We start from the raw sequence: 17,780 nt of genomic DNA, 5'->3' as shown, positions 1-17,780 counted from the left end.
TGCAGGTTCCCGTTGGGCTCTGGGAGGGGGTCGGTGGGGATGCCACGAGGGGCAGTGTCTCACCCCGCCCACCCCCGGCCACACTCTCTCTGCCCCCACCCCCAGGCCTCAAGCTGCCCACCAGCAGCGCAGACACCCGCTTCGACGTGGACGACAGCGGGGGCCCCGAGCTGGAAGCGGACGCGGAGGAGCGCTGCTGCCCCTGCCACTGGGACGGCGGGCAGCTGCACGTGGAGGGGGAGGCGGTCTCCTTCCAGAAGAAGTTTGAGAACTTCCTGCACAACTCCATCATCATCCCCAGGTACCAGGGTGGGGCTTGGTTGGGGGCGGGGCTTAGTTGGGGGCGGGGATTCCAGGGGCGGGGCTTAGTTGGGGGAGGGGATTCTGGGGGCCGAGAACCAGGACTCCTGGGTTCTATCCTCGCCATGGCTCTGGCGCGAGCTTGCACTGTGCCCTTGGGCCAGTCCTTTTGCCTGCCTCTCCACGGCTCAGTTTCCCACGTGTAAAATGTGGAGGATGATGGCCGGGACGGGGGCCTGGGGATGAGGTTTCGCTAATGTTTGCAAAGGGCTTTGCTGATCTCTCTGCTGACCCTGGCCCCGGGGGGAGGGGCGGTTTGCAGCGCAATTCCAGACCAGGTAAGTTTCACTTGTTCGTTAAGAGTGAGTTTTGCTCCACTCCTGATTGTGAGGTTGAGGGGCTTGGCCGGCCAGAGGGAGTCACTTCTTTGCCTCTGGTGCGCCTGCCACCCCGGACTCCCCGGTTCAGCACTGTCCGTGCGGCTCCGCTAACTGGTCCCCTTCGATCTGTGTCTTTCCAGACCCCCTTGGAAGGTGACGTCTGTCAACAAGAACCTTCAGAGGTAAGTGAGGAGCCCCTGTGTGAACCAGGGTCCAGCACAACGATTAACACGCATGGGGGAGGTTAAGAGCAGCTGTGAAGAGAACCCAGGAGTCCTGGCTCCCAGCCCATGCTGCTTTACCACTAAACCCCTCTCCCTTTCTAGGGCGGGGAACAGAACCCAGGAGTCCTGGCTCCCAGCCCCCTCTGCTCTAACCCACTGGTCCCCTCACTCCACTTCAGAGCCATGGATAGAAACCTGGGTCCTGCCTCCTTGCTCTAACCACTAGGCACTCCTTCTTCTCCCGCAGGACTCAGAAGAGGCGCAGGGACATCTTGGCAGTGACCAGTTCTGGCCACCCTCTCCCCGATGCCGCCTCCCCGGAGCCCCCAGGGAACCCACCCCACCTGAACCGCACGGGCGCCGCCCCCAAGGCCCAGGCACGTTTCCGGATCTTTGAGGACAAAGTGGTGCGGGACCGGACGGTCATCTCCCAGCTGCGCCACTTCACCGAGTACCGCATCGACATCCACGCCTGCAACCACGCGGCCCACACCGTGGGCTGCAGCGCGGCCACCTTCGTCTTCGCTCGAACCATGCCCGAGTGTACGTACTGGCCCCGCGGGGAGGGGGGGCGCGGGAATCCTCCATCTTGTGTTTGCGGGGGCTAAGGCACTGCAAGTCATGGCCCGCAGGACACCCACACGTGCAACGAGTTTCCCGATCTCAGCCTTGGGGATCGCGGTTCAGATCCACCAGCCTGATCTCAAGAGCGGCCCAGGGCTGAGGGAGCAGGGGGCTGCGGGTGGGGATTGCGGGTCCAGTGGGGTCCCAAAGCTGGGATGGCAGGGGGAGCTGAGGGTCAGAATTGAGGGTCCGGGGCCAGCAGGCCGGAGGGTTCAAATACAACAGAATACGGCTGAATTGCTGCAACCCTCCTGGCTGCCGTAACTCCGCCCTTGGGTCCTGAGACCACCAGCTGCCCCAGCGCCGCGGGAGGGCAAAGCGCCGCTCGCCCGCTTCGCTCCGGCACCAGCGAGTCGACGCAAGACGCGGGCGGCGTGTTTGCTGGGCTAGTGCATTTCAGCCTGTCCGGGGACCACGGGCCCAGCCTCTCCACTCCCCACGTGCCGCCGGCCCCTGCTGGGGTGAGCCGGGAGGTCTCCGCTTTTACCTTGTGCGTCCTGGTGGCGGGGCCAGGGGCCAGGGCTGGGGGCTTTGGGTATCGGCGCAGATGGCCGCGCTCAGACCCTCCCACCCCGCCCTGCTCCCCGCGCTGAGCGACGCCTCGGCTTCTCTGCTTTGCCCTTCTAGTAGAAGCGGATAACATCCCCGGCAACGTCACCTGGGAGCCGGCCAGCAAGAACAGCGTCCTGCTGCGCTGGGAGGAGCCCAAGAACCCCAACGGGCTCATCCTCAAGTACGAGATCAAGTACAGCCGGGAAAACGAGGTGACCAGACCAGTTTCACCCACCCCCCCTTCCCCTGCCGGGCCCGTCGCACCTGCCTGCCCTGCCTCAGGATAGGAGACCCCCCCGCACTCCCAAAAAACAGCCTGCTGTGGCTCCCACCTAGGGGTGCTGCTCGGTTAGCTCCAGTGGCTGCAGTCAGCATTGGGGGGTCGCTGGTTCTAGCCCTGGGGCCGGCTAAGACAGCAGCCAGTGTACGCTCACCCGCTGTCCTGGGCTCAGCCCAGCCAGGGCTCGGTTCTGGCCCATCCCCTGAATAGCGGCCGTGTTGCTGAATGTCTCTGAAGCTCTGGGTAGAGAGAGGCGGGGGGTGGCTCAGGACACCTGGGTTCTATTCAGGGCAGCTGCACTTGCATTACTTCTCTGTGGTCCAGCAAGGGCTCCGGCTCCTCCGCTGTGGCCTCTCTTGGGTGGAGACCCCGGCTCTCTCCCTCCTGAGCGGGGCATTTCCAGGCTGCAGCGTCCCCGGTCTACACTGCGATATCCCCAGACAGCTGCACCCAGCCTGCTCCACTTTCAGGCAGTACGCGGTGGCTTCTGAGAAAGCGAGTTACAGAGCAGTCATTAACCCCATCAAAGGACCGAGGTGCCGGCTAACCAGCTCACCCGAGATCATCCCCTCTCCTCTCTGTTCCGCTGTGCACCCCCTGCCTGATGGAATTACAGACCACCCCTCAGGAGTACAGAAGCATTTGCCTTTTTAATCACAAAGGCGCTCCTCAAATACTTAGACGTAAGGCAGTAGGATTTGCCCAGGAGATTTGCTGGATATTGTCTTAGCAGCCACAGATTGGGCTCCGGACTCCTGGGTTCTGTTCCTGGCTAACCAGGTGCAAGTCCCACCCCCTCCCCGTGCCTCTCCTTCTCCTCCCACCCTGTTCCTTTTTAGCGTGTGCGTTCTTGGAGGCACGTCCCGGCTTGCACGGTGTGTCCGAGCCGCTCAGCCGGGCCCTGCTCTAGGTGCTACCGTAACGTGCCTCAGAATAAACCCTGGGCTAGTCGGCAAGTGGCCCCAAGTCCACGGGAACCTCGGTGTCTCTTTCTCTCCCCACCCCAGGAGGTCGTCACGGTGGTGTGTGTCTCTCGCCACCGCTACGCCAAATACGGGGGTGTCCACCTGGCCCTCCTGCAGCCAGGGAATTACTCGGCCAAGGTCCGGGCCACCTCACTGGCCGGGAATGGGTCTTGGACTGGACTCATCAAATTTTACATCCTGGGCCCAGGTACGTATCTGGGAGAGGCAGATCCAGCTCTCCCCCAGCAGGAGGCTGGCTGGAGAGGGAGTTCCCGGTGGGGATGGGGGAAAATTGCCGGCTACTGCTTTCCTTAGACTCTGCTGCCCGAGGTTTAGGGGGTAGGTCTGCTGGCTTGGGAGAGCCACAGTCTGTCTGGGAAGTCTGTCTGTGCAGGAGACCACAGCTCCTTCCCATGGGGGGCAGGAGGGGGGAAGAGTCTTTGTAAATGGCTGTCTCTCTGAGCTGGAAGTTATGCGCCGGATGAAAGAATCACTGGGGAGCAGCAGCTCAGGTCCCTTCAGGGCTTATAATCTACGAACCAAGTCTCGGTGAGACCCCAGCTGAAGCCCAGAGGAAGGGCCCCTCAATAAACCGAAGCCCCCTGCACAGGGTATTCATGGCACTTCTGGCTCTTTGTTCGGCTTCTCAATCCCCACGGGAGACTCTCGGCAGCAGGGGAGCTCCTTTGTGTCTCCGAGGGCTCCTTCCATCCCAGGATCCGCACATCCTGCTTTACGGGGCTGTCCATAAATTACGTAATGCATCGGGGGGAAGAGGGGGGGGTTCCTTAATTAGGCAAAGTTGTTTCAGTGTTACAAGGGGTGGGTGTGTCTTGAAAAATCACCCAAAAACGTGTTATGTGATTTATGGACAGCCCGTAATCTACCCCTGCTTTCCACACTCTCCCCTTGGCAGGACTGCCCCATGTGGGCCACCCCCAGGGATGAAGGTCTGGCAGCTGTAGTAGGCTGTTATCCTCTATACGGACCAGCTACTAAACTCCATTAAACTGGCAGCCGTAGTAGGCTGCTAATCTTTACATGGACCAGCCATTTAACTCCATTAAGCTGGCAGCTGCAGTAGGCCGCTATTCTTTATGTGGACCAGCCATTTAACTCCATGAGCTGGCAGCTGTAGTAGGCAGTTATCCTCTGTGGAGAGCAGCCACTGGCGTAGGAGAGGACACATCGGGACCATGCTCTCTGTGCCCACGGGCCTGTTTATTCCCCCACCCCCCATGCAGCCGAAGAGGAGTCCGGCGGCTTCTACGTGCTACTCACCGTCATGCCCATTGTCATGGTGCTGATCACCTGCCTGGTCGTCTTCGTCTTCTTCTACAACAAGAGGCGGTAGGTCACGCTGCTTGGAGCGGGGGAAGGCTGGCGGCACAGGAACCATTGGCTCTGGGGGCCTGGAGCCATAGTCACCGCCGGGACCAGGCTATGGAATCCCAGGTGCTAGGCCCCGGGAAGGAGTGGCCCAAAAGGAGCCAGGTCCCAGCCGGGAGAGATTCCCCCACCCTGAGTCATCCCATCCTCCCCAGTGTGGGAAGGTGCGTGGCTGGACCGGTCCATGCACCAGCCGTGGGATGTTCCTTTGTGTTTGGGGCAGACCTTGGGTCCCCTGGACTGGCTCAGAATTCAGGAGGCACAAAACCACCCCTCCTCCCATCTCCTGCCCGGCTGGGCCTCCAGACGGGCGCCCCACAGGATCTGGGCCTCTGTTCCCAGTGGGAGCTGGGAACTTGCCTGCCTTTTGCACAGCGACGTGTCCTGAGCCCTCCAGCGGGAGACAAGCCGCTTTCCTTTTCAGTGGGCCGTGTTCCAGTCCCTGGAGTCCAGGGAGAGCCAACGGGACCCCCCCTCCCCGCACCTTCATCCCCCTGCCCAAGTGTACAACTGGCCTGGAGACACTGAGATTCAGGCTCCTGGTGCTTGAAAACCCTACTGTCGTGTCCAGGACGAGGGTCATATCCCTTGAAACAGGCTGTGTTCTGTGCTTCAGAAGCTGCCAGAACCCAACCAGACCAGCCGTGCACCTAGCCACTCGTGTTGTGTATATTCACTGAATAACAATGACTCTTGACAGATGAGGTCAAATTGGCTTAAAAGCCAGCAAAAAGTAAGCATGAAGAGCTGCAGGGCTTTTTTTGGGGGGGTGGGGGAGGCGGTTAAAGGAATTGGGGGGAGCAGCAGCGGACGGCAACACCAGAATTAAAGGACTCCTTTGCGTTCACTGGCTTTCACTTTCCCCTCCAGCCCGCGGATTCCCCCCCTCCAAATCTTTCATACAGCCGGGAGCAGGAGTACGTGACAGCAGCTCTCAGATCCCAGCCCAGATAGGGCGCCACCTCCCTCAGTTTTATTTTCTTGCCCAAGTCAGAACAGGAAAACACCAGCTGCTGAGCCTTAGATCGCATCAGTTTTCAGAAAATAACCTCCCCGCAGAGTCAGAGGAACCCTCAGCCATCCAGACGGGGCTGGCCCGGCCCTTGCCGTGGCTGGTAGGAGTGGACGGCAGTCTGGCTTGCAGAGACCGGGCTGCTCCATGCTTGTGCCACAAACCAGAGGCACATCTGAGTGGGAATGTGGGAGCTGAGATCCGTGTGGGGTGTTCGGATGGCCCCGGATCTCCGTGCAGCTCAAAGGGGCCGGACCCCTTCCTGTCTTTGGTCCCGATTCCTATCTACATCCCGGTGTACATTGCGGTGTAAAAGGGGTCTCAAGTGTCATTGACTCAGGCTTCCAGAGCCCTTTGTGCTACCAAAAGCGGGGCATAAAGGGGGCCTGGCTGTCAATGAGAATCGGGACCTTCCGGTTGCATTTGAACTGGACTGGAATTTTCCGGGTTTGCATTTTCCTTGGTAGCGGCCACTTCCCCCTTTGAACTTTCAGGAGCGTTTCACAAACTGCTCCAAAGTTCAGGCTTGTTGGAACACAGGCTCGGCCCCTGCTGGGGTTCTTTTCCTCCTGAACGGGGCCAGATCCTCACGGCCCTGCCCCTCGTGCAGTCATTTGCACCAGGGCGTCGCCTTCTGGGTGCAGTCGCTCCATATACTATCAAATGACCGTGCAAGGGGCAAGGCCATGGAGCACCAGTCCCCTCGTGCACATTCGCTGAGAACAGCAGCTCCAGAACTGCCAGGCCTCGGCCGTATCTTGAGAGGAGCAGAGCTGCAGGGGCTTGGGATGTGGATGAGTTATGGCAGGTGCGGGAGAACTCTCCAGGAGCTTGCTTGGCTTGGTATGACTTGCGGCCCTCTCTGGACGTTGTCGGAGCGACGCGCTTATTTTTTGTCCGGCTTTTCCCCCTCCTAGGAACAGTGACGGTTACCCCAGCGGCACGCTCTATGCCTCGGTCAATCCGGAATACTTCAGCACCGTGGACAGTACGTATGAAGCTCTCCGGAGAGGGGCCGGGACGGGGGCAAGTTGGGGCAGCTTCCAAGAAAGAGCCATTGCTGGTTCCAGCGCCAAGGAGCCGCTAAACGATTATTTCCAATTTATGGATAGGGGAAACTGAGGCACGGAGCGGGGAAGGATTGCATAGGCCGTTTGTGTCAGTGCTGCCATCCTGCGCTTGAACCCTGGGCCCTGCACACTCTCTTAGAGCAGGACAGGAGTCTTATTGTGAAGCCCTCTGGGACGGCTTCTCTGGCCCCAGCCCTGCACTTGGATGCATCCTTGGAGTAGCGAGAGCGTGCTCCACTCTCAAAGACCCCTGTGCACGGGGCTGCTTTTCAAACCCAGACACTTAGGCTAAACCAGTCTCCACACATCTGCCGCCGGCAGGCAGCTGTTCCAGTCTGCTTCCCAGAGGTGCTGGGTGGGCGCCTGCTGCTCCCAGTGATTTTGGAGGCAGCTGTGAGGAACCAGGATCAGGCTGTGAGCGAGCCAGATCCCATGGCTGGGGAGCTGTGCACGCGAGGTTCCCGCGGGCACGTGGATTCAGCCCTTTAAACCACCAGCCGTTTGTCTCATCTAAGAGTCGCCTAAAGGGTTAATCCCATCCCTGCACCCATCGGCTCGGCACCTGAAGTAAAACCCCCCATTGGTGTGGGTCCCAGCACGAACAGTTCAAGCTAAAGGAGCAGCTCTCTTAGCCGGTAGCAGTAGTAGACTTTGATTTTCTTTTGTGGCTCAGCCACTAGTGGGAGCTGTGAAGCACACTGTGGTAGCATGGCATAATCCTGACCCGTGTCTTCCTTACCAGTGTACATCCCGGATGAGTGGGAGGTGTCGCGGGATAAGATCACAGTGATCCGGGAGCTGGGGCAGGGATCTTTTGGGATGGTCTACGAAGGGATCGCCCAAGGCATCGAGAAAGAGGACGAGGAAACGAAGGTGGCTTTGAAGACCGTCAACGAGCTGGCCACCATGAGGGAGCGGATTGAATTCCTGAACGAGGCCTCAGTCATGAAAGCGTTTAAGTGTCACCACGTGGTACGTGTGGGTCTGGTGGGGAAGGGACGGGGGGTTGGATTCTGACAAGGGCTGGTCGTGGCGGAGTCTCCATCTCGGTCCAAGTCTTTTTTTCAGGAAATGTTCTAGCTGGGATTGGTGGAAGGATACTGGGTGATGTTCTCTGGCCTGTGCGATGCAGGAGATCAGACTAGAGGATCAGAACGGTCCCTTCTGGCCCTGGAATCTATTAATTTAAAAAAAAAAAAATCGTGACAATTTTTTAGAACCTTTCCCGGTGTTTGGTTTTGTTTTTCTTTCATCAAAATGTGAAATTTTGAGCAGCTCCTTGAAAAATGGGGGAATTCCCTAAAATTTCATTTCTCATTTTTTCCCCTCAAAATTCAAGTTTTCAAGCAAAATGTCTACATGGAATTTGAAAAATTCGGACCAGTTCCAATTTTAACTTCACGGAAGTGCTGGTTGAGAAAATTCTCTCTTTTTTTTTTTTCCCGTGAAAAATGTTGACTCAGATGAAATAGTTTTAGCTGAAAATGTCCTTGATTCCCCCCCCCCCCCCCCCCCCAGGTTTTCAATCAAAAAGCCAAAAACTGAAAAATTTCACTGAAAACAGGAACATTTATGACTTTTAAGGTTTTTTTTTAATGAAAACCTGAAAACTCTCGTTGAAAATAGACATTTCCTGCAAACACGTCTATTTAAACCAAAGAGCCATTTTCTCCTACAGAACGGTTTTGATGATCTGCTTAGTGCGAAATTCAGCCTTTGGCGTTCCAGACTCTGGAGACAGGGTCTCCCCCTGTGTTGCTTTTTATTTTAATTCTCTCCTGCTCAGTCCCGCTGTCACTTTCCTTAGGGGAGACGGGTTTGAGCTGGAGCAGCGGTTCCCGACCTCCTCGCGTGTGTGGATTCCTTTTCAGCCTCCAAATGTTTTGCGGTCCACCACGTTACTAGTTTTAGTAGCCTCACGGACCACCCGGGGTTCATGGACCACAGGTCGGAACCGCCGAGCTAAAGGATTTGCCATGCCAGAGCAGATCGATGGTCCATCCATTCTGCTGTCTTATCTCCTAATATATCAGGCCAGACCATTTAGTTTGATATCCGGACCCTTTTCTTTCTGGAACTAATGTGTGGTCCATCCAATCAGGGGTCCTGCCCCATGGACCAGCCCAAAGGGCCATCCAATCAGGGGTCCTGCCCCACAGACCAGCCCAAAGGTCCATCCAATCAGGGGTCCTGCCCCACAAGACAGACCAGTGGCCCGTGAACTCCGGGATCCCACCAGCTGCTGTATCAGAACAGATTCTTGGCCCGTCCAGTTCAGTGTTGCGTCTCCCGTCAAGCGAGACCAGGGCAGGGATCTGGCTAACGTGAGCTCCTGCCGTCTGCCCAGACGGGATCAGTGGCCCCTCTAGTCTGGTTGACCTTCTGCCTCGTCGACCTCTTCTGGCCCAGCCTGGCCTCGGCCTTTGGGCCCTGGTGCTGCTTTTATAACCCGGGGCATCTCACTCTTGTCTTGCCTTGGCCCTAGGTCCGTCTCCTGGGCGTGGTGTCCCAGGGCCAGCCAGCCCTGGTCATTATGGAGCTGATGACCAGAGGGGATTTGAAGAGTTACCTCCGCTCTCTCAGACCGGACGCAGAGGTGGGTGGCTTCCTGAGGCCGGGCCTCGGGCTGTTGACTCCCAGGCCTGGAACGCAGAGCACCAGGAGCCGGCCGGGGCGAGAGGAGATGGGACCCAAGCTCCGGCTGGTGCCCAGACTCAACCAGAGGCTGCTGGGAAGTGGCCAGTCAGCTTATTGATAGGCGGGGAGTGAACGTTCGGGCAGGCGGAAGGTGCTCGCTGTCCGGGCGTGGACCCAGGGTATTTCTGTGTGTGGGGCTGACGTCCCTGGACGCAGATGTTCTCCATGCATAGAAGGGGGATGGCCGCAAAGTTCCCCCACCTTGCCCCTGGCCAGAGCCCCCCAGGCCTGATCTGGAGGGGCCGTGTCCAGATTCCATGGCCCACTGACTCTTTGTCATCATCCATCCCCATCCTGTCCATCTGTCCATCCATCCCCATATACACTATATCTATCCATCCATCCCCATCCTGTCCATCTATCCATCCATCCCCATACTGTCCACCTGTCCATCCAACCCCATGCTGTCCATCCGTCTATCCATCCCTACACATTCTGTGTGTCTATCTGTCCAGCTATCTCCCTACCTGCCCCGCTGTCAAACTCCTTAGCCACCCCGTGGGTGATTTATAATTGGCTTGGAAGGAGTTAAACCCCACATTTGGGAGTGGGGGAGGGGGGAGATTGGAAGGGCTTGGGGCCGGGTCTCTCTTTTTGTTCTGGGTTTGTACAGCGCCTAGCGCCATGGGGTCTTGCTCCATGACTGTGGCTGCTAGCCACCACCAGGGTGCAGATGATAAAAAAATAATTTAGTTCCCCGTGGGGCTGGGTCTTCCGAGCCCATGAAGTTCACAGTACATGGCGATGGACGGGTGGAAGGCCAGGACTCCGGTTCAGCGGCTCCTTCCATAGAAATTGTCCACGGATGGTGATGGATGCGCTTGCATACCCACCCTTGTGCCCGCCCCTCAGTAGCCACATGCCCTTCATCCCCCCTCCACTTTGATGTGTCACTTAGAACAACCCTGGCCTGCCCCCTCCGTCACTCAAGGACATGATCCAGATGGCAGGGGAGATCGCCGACGGCATGGCCTACCTCAACGCCAAGAAATTCGTGCACCGGGACCTCGCCGCCCGCAACTGCATGGTGTCGGAGGACTTCACGGTGAAGATTGGAGGTGGGTGATGGGCATCTCTGCTTCGGCTGGACTGGCCTCCATCAGCCCCCGCTGCCAGCCCCTCCCTTTTTAACCTCTCTGCACGTGGACTTTGCATGTAAATGTTGCTGGCCCGAAGGGCTTGGAGAGTTCGGGCCAGCTCCAGGCTGAACCCATGGACCTCTTGGAGTTGGACCATCACTGATCCGAATCCAACTCTGCTTTGGGCCACCTGGCGCCTGGTTTGCAGCGGGGCTGAATCCCACAGGAGATGCTTAGCACACTGGACAAGGAGCCAGGACTCCTGGGTTCTTTTCCTGGCATGACAGCTGACCTGGCGGGCGACTGGGGGCAAGCTGCACAACGGAGCAGACTGGAGGGGTGTTGGTCCCCTGCCTGCACAATGGGGATAACGGTGCTGGCCCTCCTCATGCTGCAGGGGTGGGAAGCTCTGTGTAGATGCCCGAGTTATTAGCAGAGGGCCCAGCGCTGGCTGGGGCGGAGGGTCCTGGTGAGTGACCCCTTTCTTCTTGGCTCCTTCTTCCCTGACAGATTTCGGCATGACCAGAGACATCTACGAGACGGATTATTACCGGAAAGGCGGCAAAGGGCTGCTTCCTGTCCGCTGGATGTCCCCGGAAGCCTTGAAAGACGGGATCTTCAACACTCACTCCGACGTCTGGTAGGTGTTCGAGGAGTCGGGGCCATTGCGACGGAGCCGACCGGTCTCGTATCCTGCTCCCAACAGCGGACGGTCCCTGATGCCTCTGAGGAAGATGAGATCCTCCCATAATGCACCTGGCTGACTGAGCCGTGCTGGGTGGGGCCTCGGAGCAGGGAATTGGCTCCATAATAATGATGCGACCGGCGTATGAGGGCTGTAGTTGGGTGATTTCCATCGGGGGTGGGAGGATCGGCGGGGGGAACCCCGCCTCGATGGGCAGGCAGTTGTCGCGGCTCTTGGAGGGAGGCAGGCGGCTGACCCGAGCTGTGCTTGCATCCCCGGCAGGTCGTTTGGCGTGGTGCTCTGGGAGATTGCCACGCTGGCCGAGCAGCCCTACCAGGGCATGTCCAATGAGCAGGTGCTGCGCTTCGTGATGGATAACGGCGTGCTGGAGAGGCCCGAGAACTGCCCGGAGAAACTGTAAGTCGCTCCCCTGTGCTCCCCGCCCGGGGCGGCACCTGGGGGCCGTGGCTCAGTTTCCCCTTCCCGTCTCTCCTGGGCGGCCAGCTCCCGTGAATGGTGCCCATCACCCCTGGCCCATGTTCCAGCTCAGAGGTCTCTAGATAAGACCCAACGCTGGGGGAGGCAAGTCTCAGCAGAGAGGCCAAGGGCTGAATGGGAGACTCAGCTCCCCCCTGCTCAGCCCCGAGCCGGCCCTAGTGCAGGCTTGGGGGGGACGTTTAGCCCCTCAGGCGCTAACTCGGGCACCAGTCCCCAGCTGGAATGCGGGGCGAGGAAGGGCTGATCCCCTGGCTGGCTGGACCCTACTGAAACCCATCTCCCTCCTTCCCCCCCACCCCAGCCATGAGCTCATGAGTTGCTGCTGGCAGCAGAACCCCCGCCAGCGGCCCTGCTTCACCCAGCTGCTGGAGAGCATCAAGGACGACATGAACCCCAGCTTCCGCAGCCTCTCCTTCTTCTACAGCGCCGAGAACAAGCGGCGGGGCTCCTGCGAGCCCTCGGACGTGGAGACAGACAACCTCCTGGAGGAGGAGCCGCCCACCGCCCTGGCTGCCCTGCACCTCCCGCTGGCCGCCGACGGCAGCCCCGGGCCGGCCGTCGCCCCGTGGAAGGACCAGAGCTATCCTGGGAAGTGCTGTCACTTGAACGGGACGCCGTGCCTCTGAGAGCAGGTGAACTCCCGGCCCCAGCTGTCTCCGAAGCGCTCGATTGCAAAGCAGACCCCGTGGCTCTTCTCCGTTCCGTAAGGACCGTTCAGTGCACCATCGGCCACCAGCCTCCCTGCCATCGCAGGCCCAGATCCCCAGCCCGGACACCCCTTCCTCTCCCTGCTGCACCCGGACTGGATCTGATCTGCGTGCGCAGCGGGTTTTCAGCCCTCCTGGCTGGGGAAAGCCTCCCCCGGCTACGCCCTTCGGGTCACCCATCTCCTGGGTGCCGGGGCTTCTGGCAGACTTCCAGCAGGGGCGGAAGAGCTAGAGGCTGATGAACTATTTGGGGGAGCTGGTGAATGGGCCTTTGAATTGCCAGCGTGGAGTGTCTGGGCAAAGGGGAGACGCACGACAGAGCCTGCTCTGCCAGCGATGGCTTCGAGGCGGGATGGGGGGTGACGTGCCCGGAATGGACACTCCTGTCGCTGCGGGGCGAAGCCACGGGGACAATCAACGTCCCGAGACACCTGCTGGGCTAGAAAACAATGTCCTGTTTCTTTTGGCCCGCGCAGCTGGGGCCTGGGCCGTTCCCTGGTCACCGGGGTCTTTTCCCTTTTGGTGGGAAGCACAGGCGAGTGGCTGCTCCTGTCGGGAGGGACCCTCACCTCTTGCCCTGTGTTTTCTTCTCTTGGTTCTTGTTTGGGTTGTTTTGGGGAGGAAGGGGGGGATTGAGCTTTGGGGATGTTTTTTCCCCTTCCGGCCAAGGAGCAGACAGACCCTTCCCTGGCTGGAATTGTTGTCGCGCCCCTGTACCCGACAGGTCAGAGCCCCATCGAGTTCGGTGCAGCTGTGATTTCTCGCAGCTGAGGATCTGAGGTCCAGCTTGCCCCAGGACTGTACCGGCACGATTGCCCTGGGCTGCTGGGAGCACCGGCCGGTCTCTGGCTCAGAGCAGGCATTGGAGAGAATTGGATCTCTGGGCAGGGCTCTCGGGGACACCAGCGTGGCTGCGTGGAGGGTGCACGGGCCGGCACCCTTCAGTGCTCACAGTGCGTCCAGCCCGTGGGTCACACGGAGGCCTCGGCTGGTGTAACTGGACACAGCTCCATTGCCATGAGTGCAGCTGCGGCATTTCCCACTGGCTGGGTGGGGTCTGCCCACCAGCTCCCCACAGTTACTTGGTCTCTGTCGAATCCCTCCTCCCTTTTTCCCAGGGGAGGAGAACTTGCATCTTCCGGCTCCCAAGGACACACGGTTGGTTCTACGGGCCAGGCCTAGATGGGTGCCGGAGGGGCTGTCACCCCGGGGTTGCTTTCTAAAACCCACCGCAGGGCAGTCTGCATTCCAGCCAACCTCTCAGGCAGGTCAGCAACCTCTCGCAGATAAGGATCTGCACAGGCAAAGGTGTAGCGTTGTCCTCTGGGGCGATGGGCCAACGGGCGTCAGAAGGCGGATGGGCGGAAAGCCTCCAGACATTATTATTATTATTTATTATCTGATTTGAGTAGTGCCTGGCAGCCCCAGTCATGGCCCAGGACCCCATGGTGCTAGGTGCTGTACAAACACACCCCAAAAAGTTGGTCCCCACCCCCAAAAGTTGACAATTTTAGGGCCATTTCAACAGCTAGGGCAAAATTTTCCTCTCCGGACTGCTGATGAGGGGTAAGATTTCCTTGGTCCCATGAAGTGCATTCCCCTTGGAGCCAGGGGTGCAGAGACATTAGATCACCTAGTGCATTGCATGGGCATTGCAGGATGAAGCAATTCCTCTCCCTCCATGACAAACCCTTGTGCTTGGTTTATGGACTTCACCCCTACCCCCCACCCTGATCCACGGGAGTTTTGCCTGTGGGTTGACTGGAGGAGTAGCCCCTTGTGGTGAACATGATGTTCAAGTCCTTCGTTCTCCTAATCTGCCCTCCCCGCCCCTGCCTCACCAGCCCTTTAGGTGGCTGTTGCTTTTCACCAACCTTTCTCCATGCACGTTGACAACCTTTTTGCATCAAGGAAGATGCAAACTCATCTCCTTGTCCCAGCTGCCTACTCACCCAGTGCCAGGCTCTGTTCCCCTGGGAACATCAATGAGAGCTTTGCACGGGACGTCGGCAGCATCATTCCCAGTATCAGCATGAGTCACGAAAGTGCCAGCTCCTGGTGTCATGTGATGATGTGAGAATCTCAGTTTTTTTTTTTTAACGTTTCTGACTCTCATGGTTGTGGAGAAAACCTTGAAAACATGACCCCCCAATGGATCAGAAAGCAGCTGACAAAGACAAAGAACCCAGGGTCGATTTAAAAAAAATAAAAAACAAAACCTCATGATTTTCAAGCCAATCTCAGGATTTTTTCGGGCCTCACACATCCCTGGACTTGGAATGTTGTTCCATAAGGCTGGGAAGTCGGACACATTTTGCCATGAAAACTTCGCTGCTGAGAACTTTGAGGATTCTCCAGCCATTGTATTTCATGCTATGTGGTTAAAAGAAAGTGTTTGCTAATGACAGACCCTTCCTCCATTTGTGTTCCCTGTTGCAGAATAAACTTCAATCCCCCAGTAGCTTTTCCACTGCCCTTTTTCGGATCCCCTTTGGGACACATTCCTGGATCTGGGAGGATAGGTTTGACTGATTTTTTAAAAACATACAAAGGTGATTTTTCTCTTTTTGTTTTTTTGGGGGGAAAGGAAAATTGAAAGCTTTAAAACTGTGCTGGGGTAACTCCACTGTGGGCAGAAAACCCCCAGACGACGGTGGAGTGAAAGCAGGATTGGTCTCATGAAGATTTGAAGCCAAGAGGTTATGGATCTCTGAGCATCTCCTCTTTAATAATCCTTAGCTCTTGTTCAGTCCTTTTCATTGGTAGGTCTCAAAGCTCTTTACAAAGGAGGTCAGTATCATTATTCCCCTTGCACAGATGGGGAAACTGAGGCACAGAGAGGGGAAGTGACTTGCCAAAGGTCACCCAGCAGAGCCAGGAATAGAGCCCTGATTTTCTGCCCCCAGTCCAGTGCTCTGTCAACTAGGCGGCACTGCTTAAAACCTTCCCACTCCGGACCAAGCCATGCCCTCACTTACACACCTGCAACCTCAGTGACGTCTGTCGGGGAGGTACACAACATGTTTTATGTGCTGTTTATTGTAGCTGGTTGCTGGCAGGAGATTCAGATAAGCCAGCCTCAGCCACAGCACCGAGGCGTGCAAAGAAATGAGGTAATAAAGCTCCGTGTTTTCTTTTTGCCATGGCTAGCGCGTGGCCCTGCATCATTTCAACGTTCCCCAGCGGGGCTCGAACGAGGGGCCATTGCCAATGTTCTGTCAAAACAATGTCTGGAGGGGAAAACTGGGATTTTGACAAACCTGTTTTTTTTTTTTTTTAGTGGAAAAATGGCTGCCTTCTGCAGTGAATTTCCGCTTCTCGTCTGCAACCTGGAAACTTTTCTAATGTTTTGACGAAAAATGTTCTGTAGAAAATGGAATTCCTTTTTTGGTTTATGTGGAAATCTTCTGTGGAAAACCTCCCCTCCCCACCAATATCACCACCCCCCTTTTCCAGCTAGCTCTGGTCTGAGCGTATGGCTTTCAGCACCCATTAGTACCACCTGAGTTAAGGAAGTTAACTCAGAACTTGTTTGCCAGGAGTCGTCTTAGCCAGCACTGGACATGAAGCCAAGGACGCTCCGGAATTAAAAGCACCCATCTCTACAGTGTGAGCTAAAGCGCCAGGCTCTGTAGCTGGCCCTCTAACAGTCCCATAGCTGTGGATTGGGCTCGGGGGTGTGTGTAACCCATGCTGACCAGTGGATTACACAAGCAGCGGTAGTAGGCTGTTATCCTCTGAACGGATTAGCTACTGGGAAGCAACACAAAGTGACAGGCCGGGGGTGCTGAGGCCCGGGTTATTGGCTCCACAGCCTTCACTGGGGTGACCTACAATGTGTGTCATGCCCCCTCTCTAACAGCTGGCAGCTAGAGTACAGTCTACTACTGCTGCCAGCAAGGCACATTGTTAGCTGGAGATCTGTGCTCTGGTACCAATGGTTGCTGGGCTCAAACCCATGAGGGGTGAGCTGGTTTGGAGGGGGAGGATGAGGCTTCCCACAGGGTGGAGTGGAAGGGAGAGTGGGAGGAGGAGACCAGAAGTTGTGCAGCTGGGGCAGAGCCAGGCAGCAGACAGGGGGACACCATGGGGGTAACAGTGCCAGGGAAGAGGTCATGGGGCTCTGGGCAGGACGTGCCTTGAGCATCTTTGGGGCTAGAGAAACATCCTGACTATCCATCCGCTGGGCCTGGCAACCCAGCCGGCTGCTGGAACGGGAGCAAATCCCGGCAGACAATGCCCTGATAACAGGGCTGCCCGGGATCCTGCCAGGGGCAATGGTTCCCATGTTGTTCCCGTCCAGGTTTGCTCTGCCAGGAACAGGTTCCCCCTCGGCGCCTCTCTCAGGGCTGCACGGGGCGCAAGCGAGTGCAAGGGGAGGGGAGTGAATCTGGCGCCTGCAGGGATGGACTCAGTCCGGCTGCAGAATGACCCCAGCGCCCCATCATTTGTCAGTGAACACGTAGTGTCAGAAGACCGTCCCCGTCGGCCCTGTCTGACAGCTGGGGAAACTGAGGCACACAGCCCCGGGGGGCAGTGACTTACCCAGCCAGGAGGTGGCACAGCCGGGACTAGGACCCAGGAGTCAGCCCCTGGGCCAGGGCAGCTCTGCTTCTCCCGGGAGCCCGGAGAGCTTGCACCTCACACAGGTCGGGTGCCACCGGCAAGGGACCAGTCCGAGGGACTCAATCCCACCCTAGCTCCAAACCAGCAGCCCCCAGTCCGCCGAGCCTCTGACCCCGCCGTCCCTTTCCTGGATCCGTGGCCCTCCCCGGCCCAGCTCGTGCTGTAACCAGCAACCCCGGGGCGGGGCCTTGTCTGACACCACTCATCCCCTGTTAACCTGGCCGGGCACCTTCACACGCTGCCCACCGGCCCTGGGAGAGGGGACCGGCCACGCCGGCTAATGAGTAGCCCGCAGCCCCTCTTGTCCAGGCAGCTGGGCCGGGCACCAGAGACAAAGGGGAACAAGGGCGGGGCAGCGTTGGTGCGGGCCGTTAACCCGCTGCCGCGCTCCTCACCAGAGGGGGCTGCACCTGCGTGGTGGATGGAATGATTTCTCAGGGCGTGGCAAAGACGTATAATCTCCGCCCCCCCTCCTGGGGGCTCCAGCCGGCCCCGGTGCCCCATCTTGTACCACAGTCCCTGGGAGAGAGCACGGGCCAGTAGCCCGGGGGATTGGAATGCCAGCGAGGAGACCCTTTCTGCCTCAGTTTCCCCCGCTGTACAAGAGGGGCAGTGATATGCAACCCCTCTGTACAGGGCCAGGGTCTGGAGGGCCTTGAGATAGCTGATCAATTATCGGACGTCTCGAAAGG

The 17,780-nt window shown here is 58.1% G+C and overlaps 1 protein-coding gene across 1 annotated transcript in view; it reads left to right on the top strand.

Moving 5' to 3' along the window:
• INSRR (insulin receptor related receptor) overlaps positions 1–12,381 on the top strand; it is a 33,753-nt gene extending 21,372 nt beyond the window's left edge. The window contains exons 10-22 of the mRNA XM_067569732.1: positions 106–301; positions 821–862; positions 1,152–1,447; positions 2,156–2,292; positions 3,368–3,533; positions 4,570–4,675; positions 6,644–6,714; positions 7,539–7,768; positions 9,282–9,392; positions 10,392–10,551; positions 11,083–11,212; positions 11,540–11,674; positions 12,057–12,381. Coding sequence (XP_067425833.1) covers positions 106–301; positions 821–862; positions 1,152–1,447; positions 2,156–2,292; positions 3,368–3,533; positions 4,570–4,675; positions 6,644–6,714; positions 7,539–7,768; positions 9,282–9,392; positions 10,392–10,551; positions 11,083–11,212; positions 11,540–11,674; positions 12,057–12,381 — 2,105 coding nt within the window. The remainder of the gene's footprint in view (positions 1–105; positions 302–820; positions 863–1,151; positions 1,448–2,155; positions 2,293–3,367; positions 3,534–4,569; positions 4,676–6,643; positions 6,715–7,538; positions 7,769–9,281; positions 9,393–10,391; positions 10,552–11,082; positions 11,213–11,539; positions 11,675–12,056) is intronic.
• The last annotated feature ends 5,399 nt before the right edge of the window (positions 12,382–17,780 follow it).

The sequence above is a fragment of the Emydura macquarii genome, unplaced genomic scaffold, assembly GCF_026122565.2.
Source record: "Emydura macquarii macquarii isolate MOO-44397 ecotype Brisbane River unplaced genomic scaffold, CSIRO-AGI_Emac_v2 contig_2924, whole genome shotgun sequence".
Taxonomy (NCBI): Eukaryota; Metazoa; Chordata; order Testudines; family Chelidae; genus Emydura; species Emydura macquarii.
This window is presented reverse-complemented; position numbering and strand designations above follow the sequence as displayed.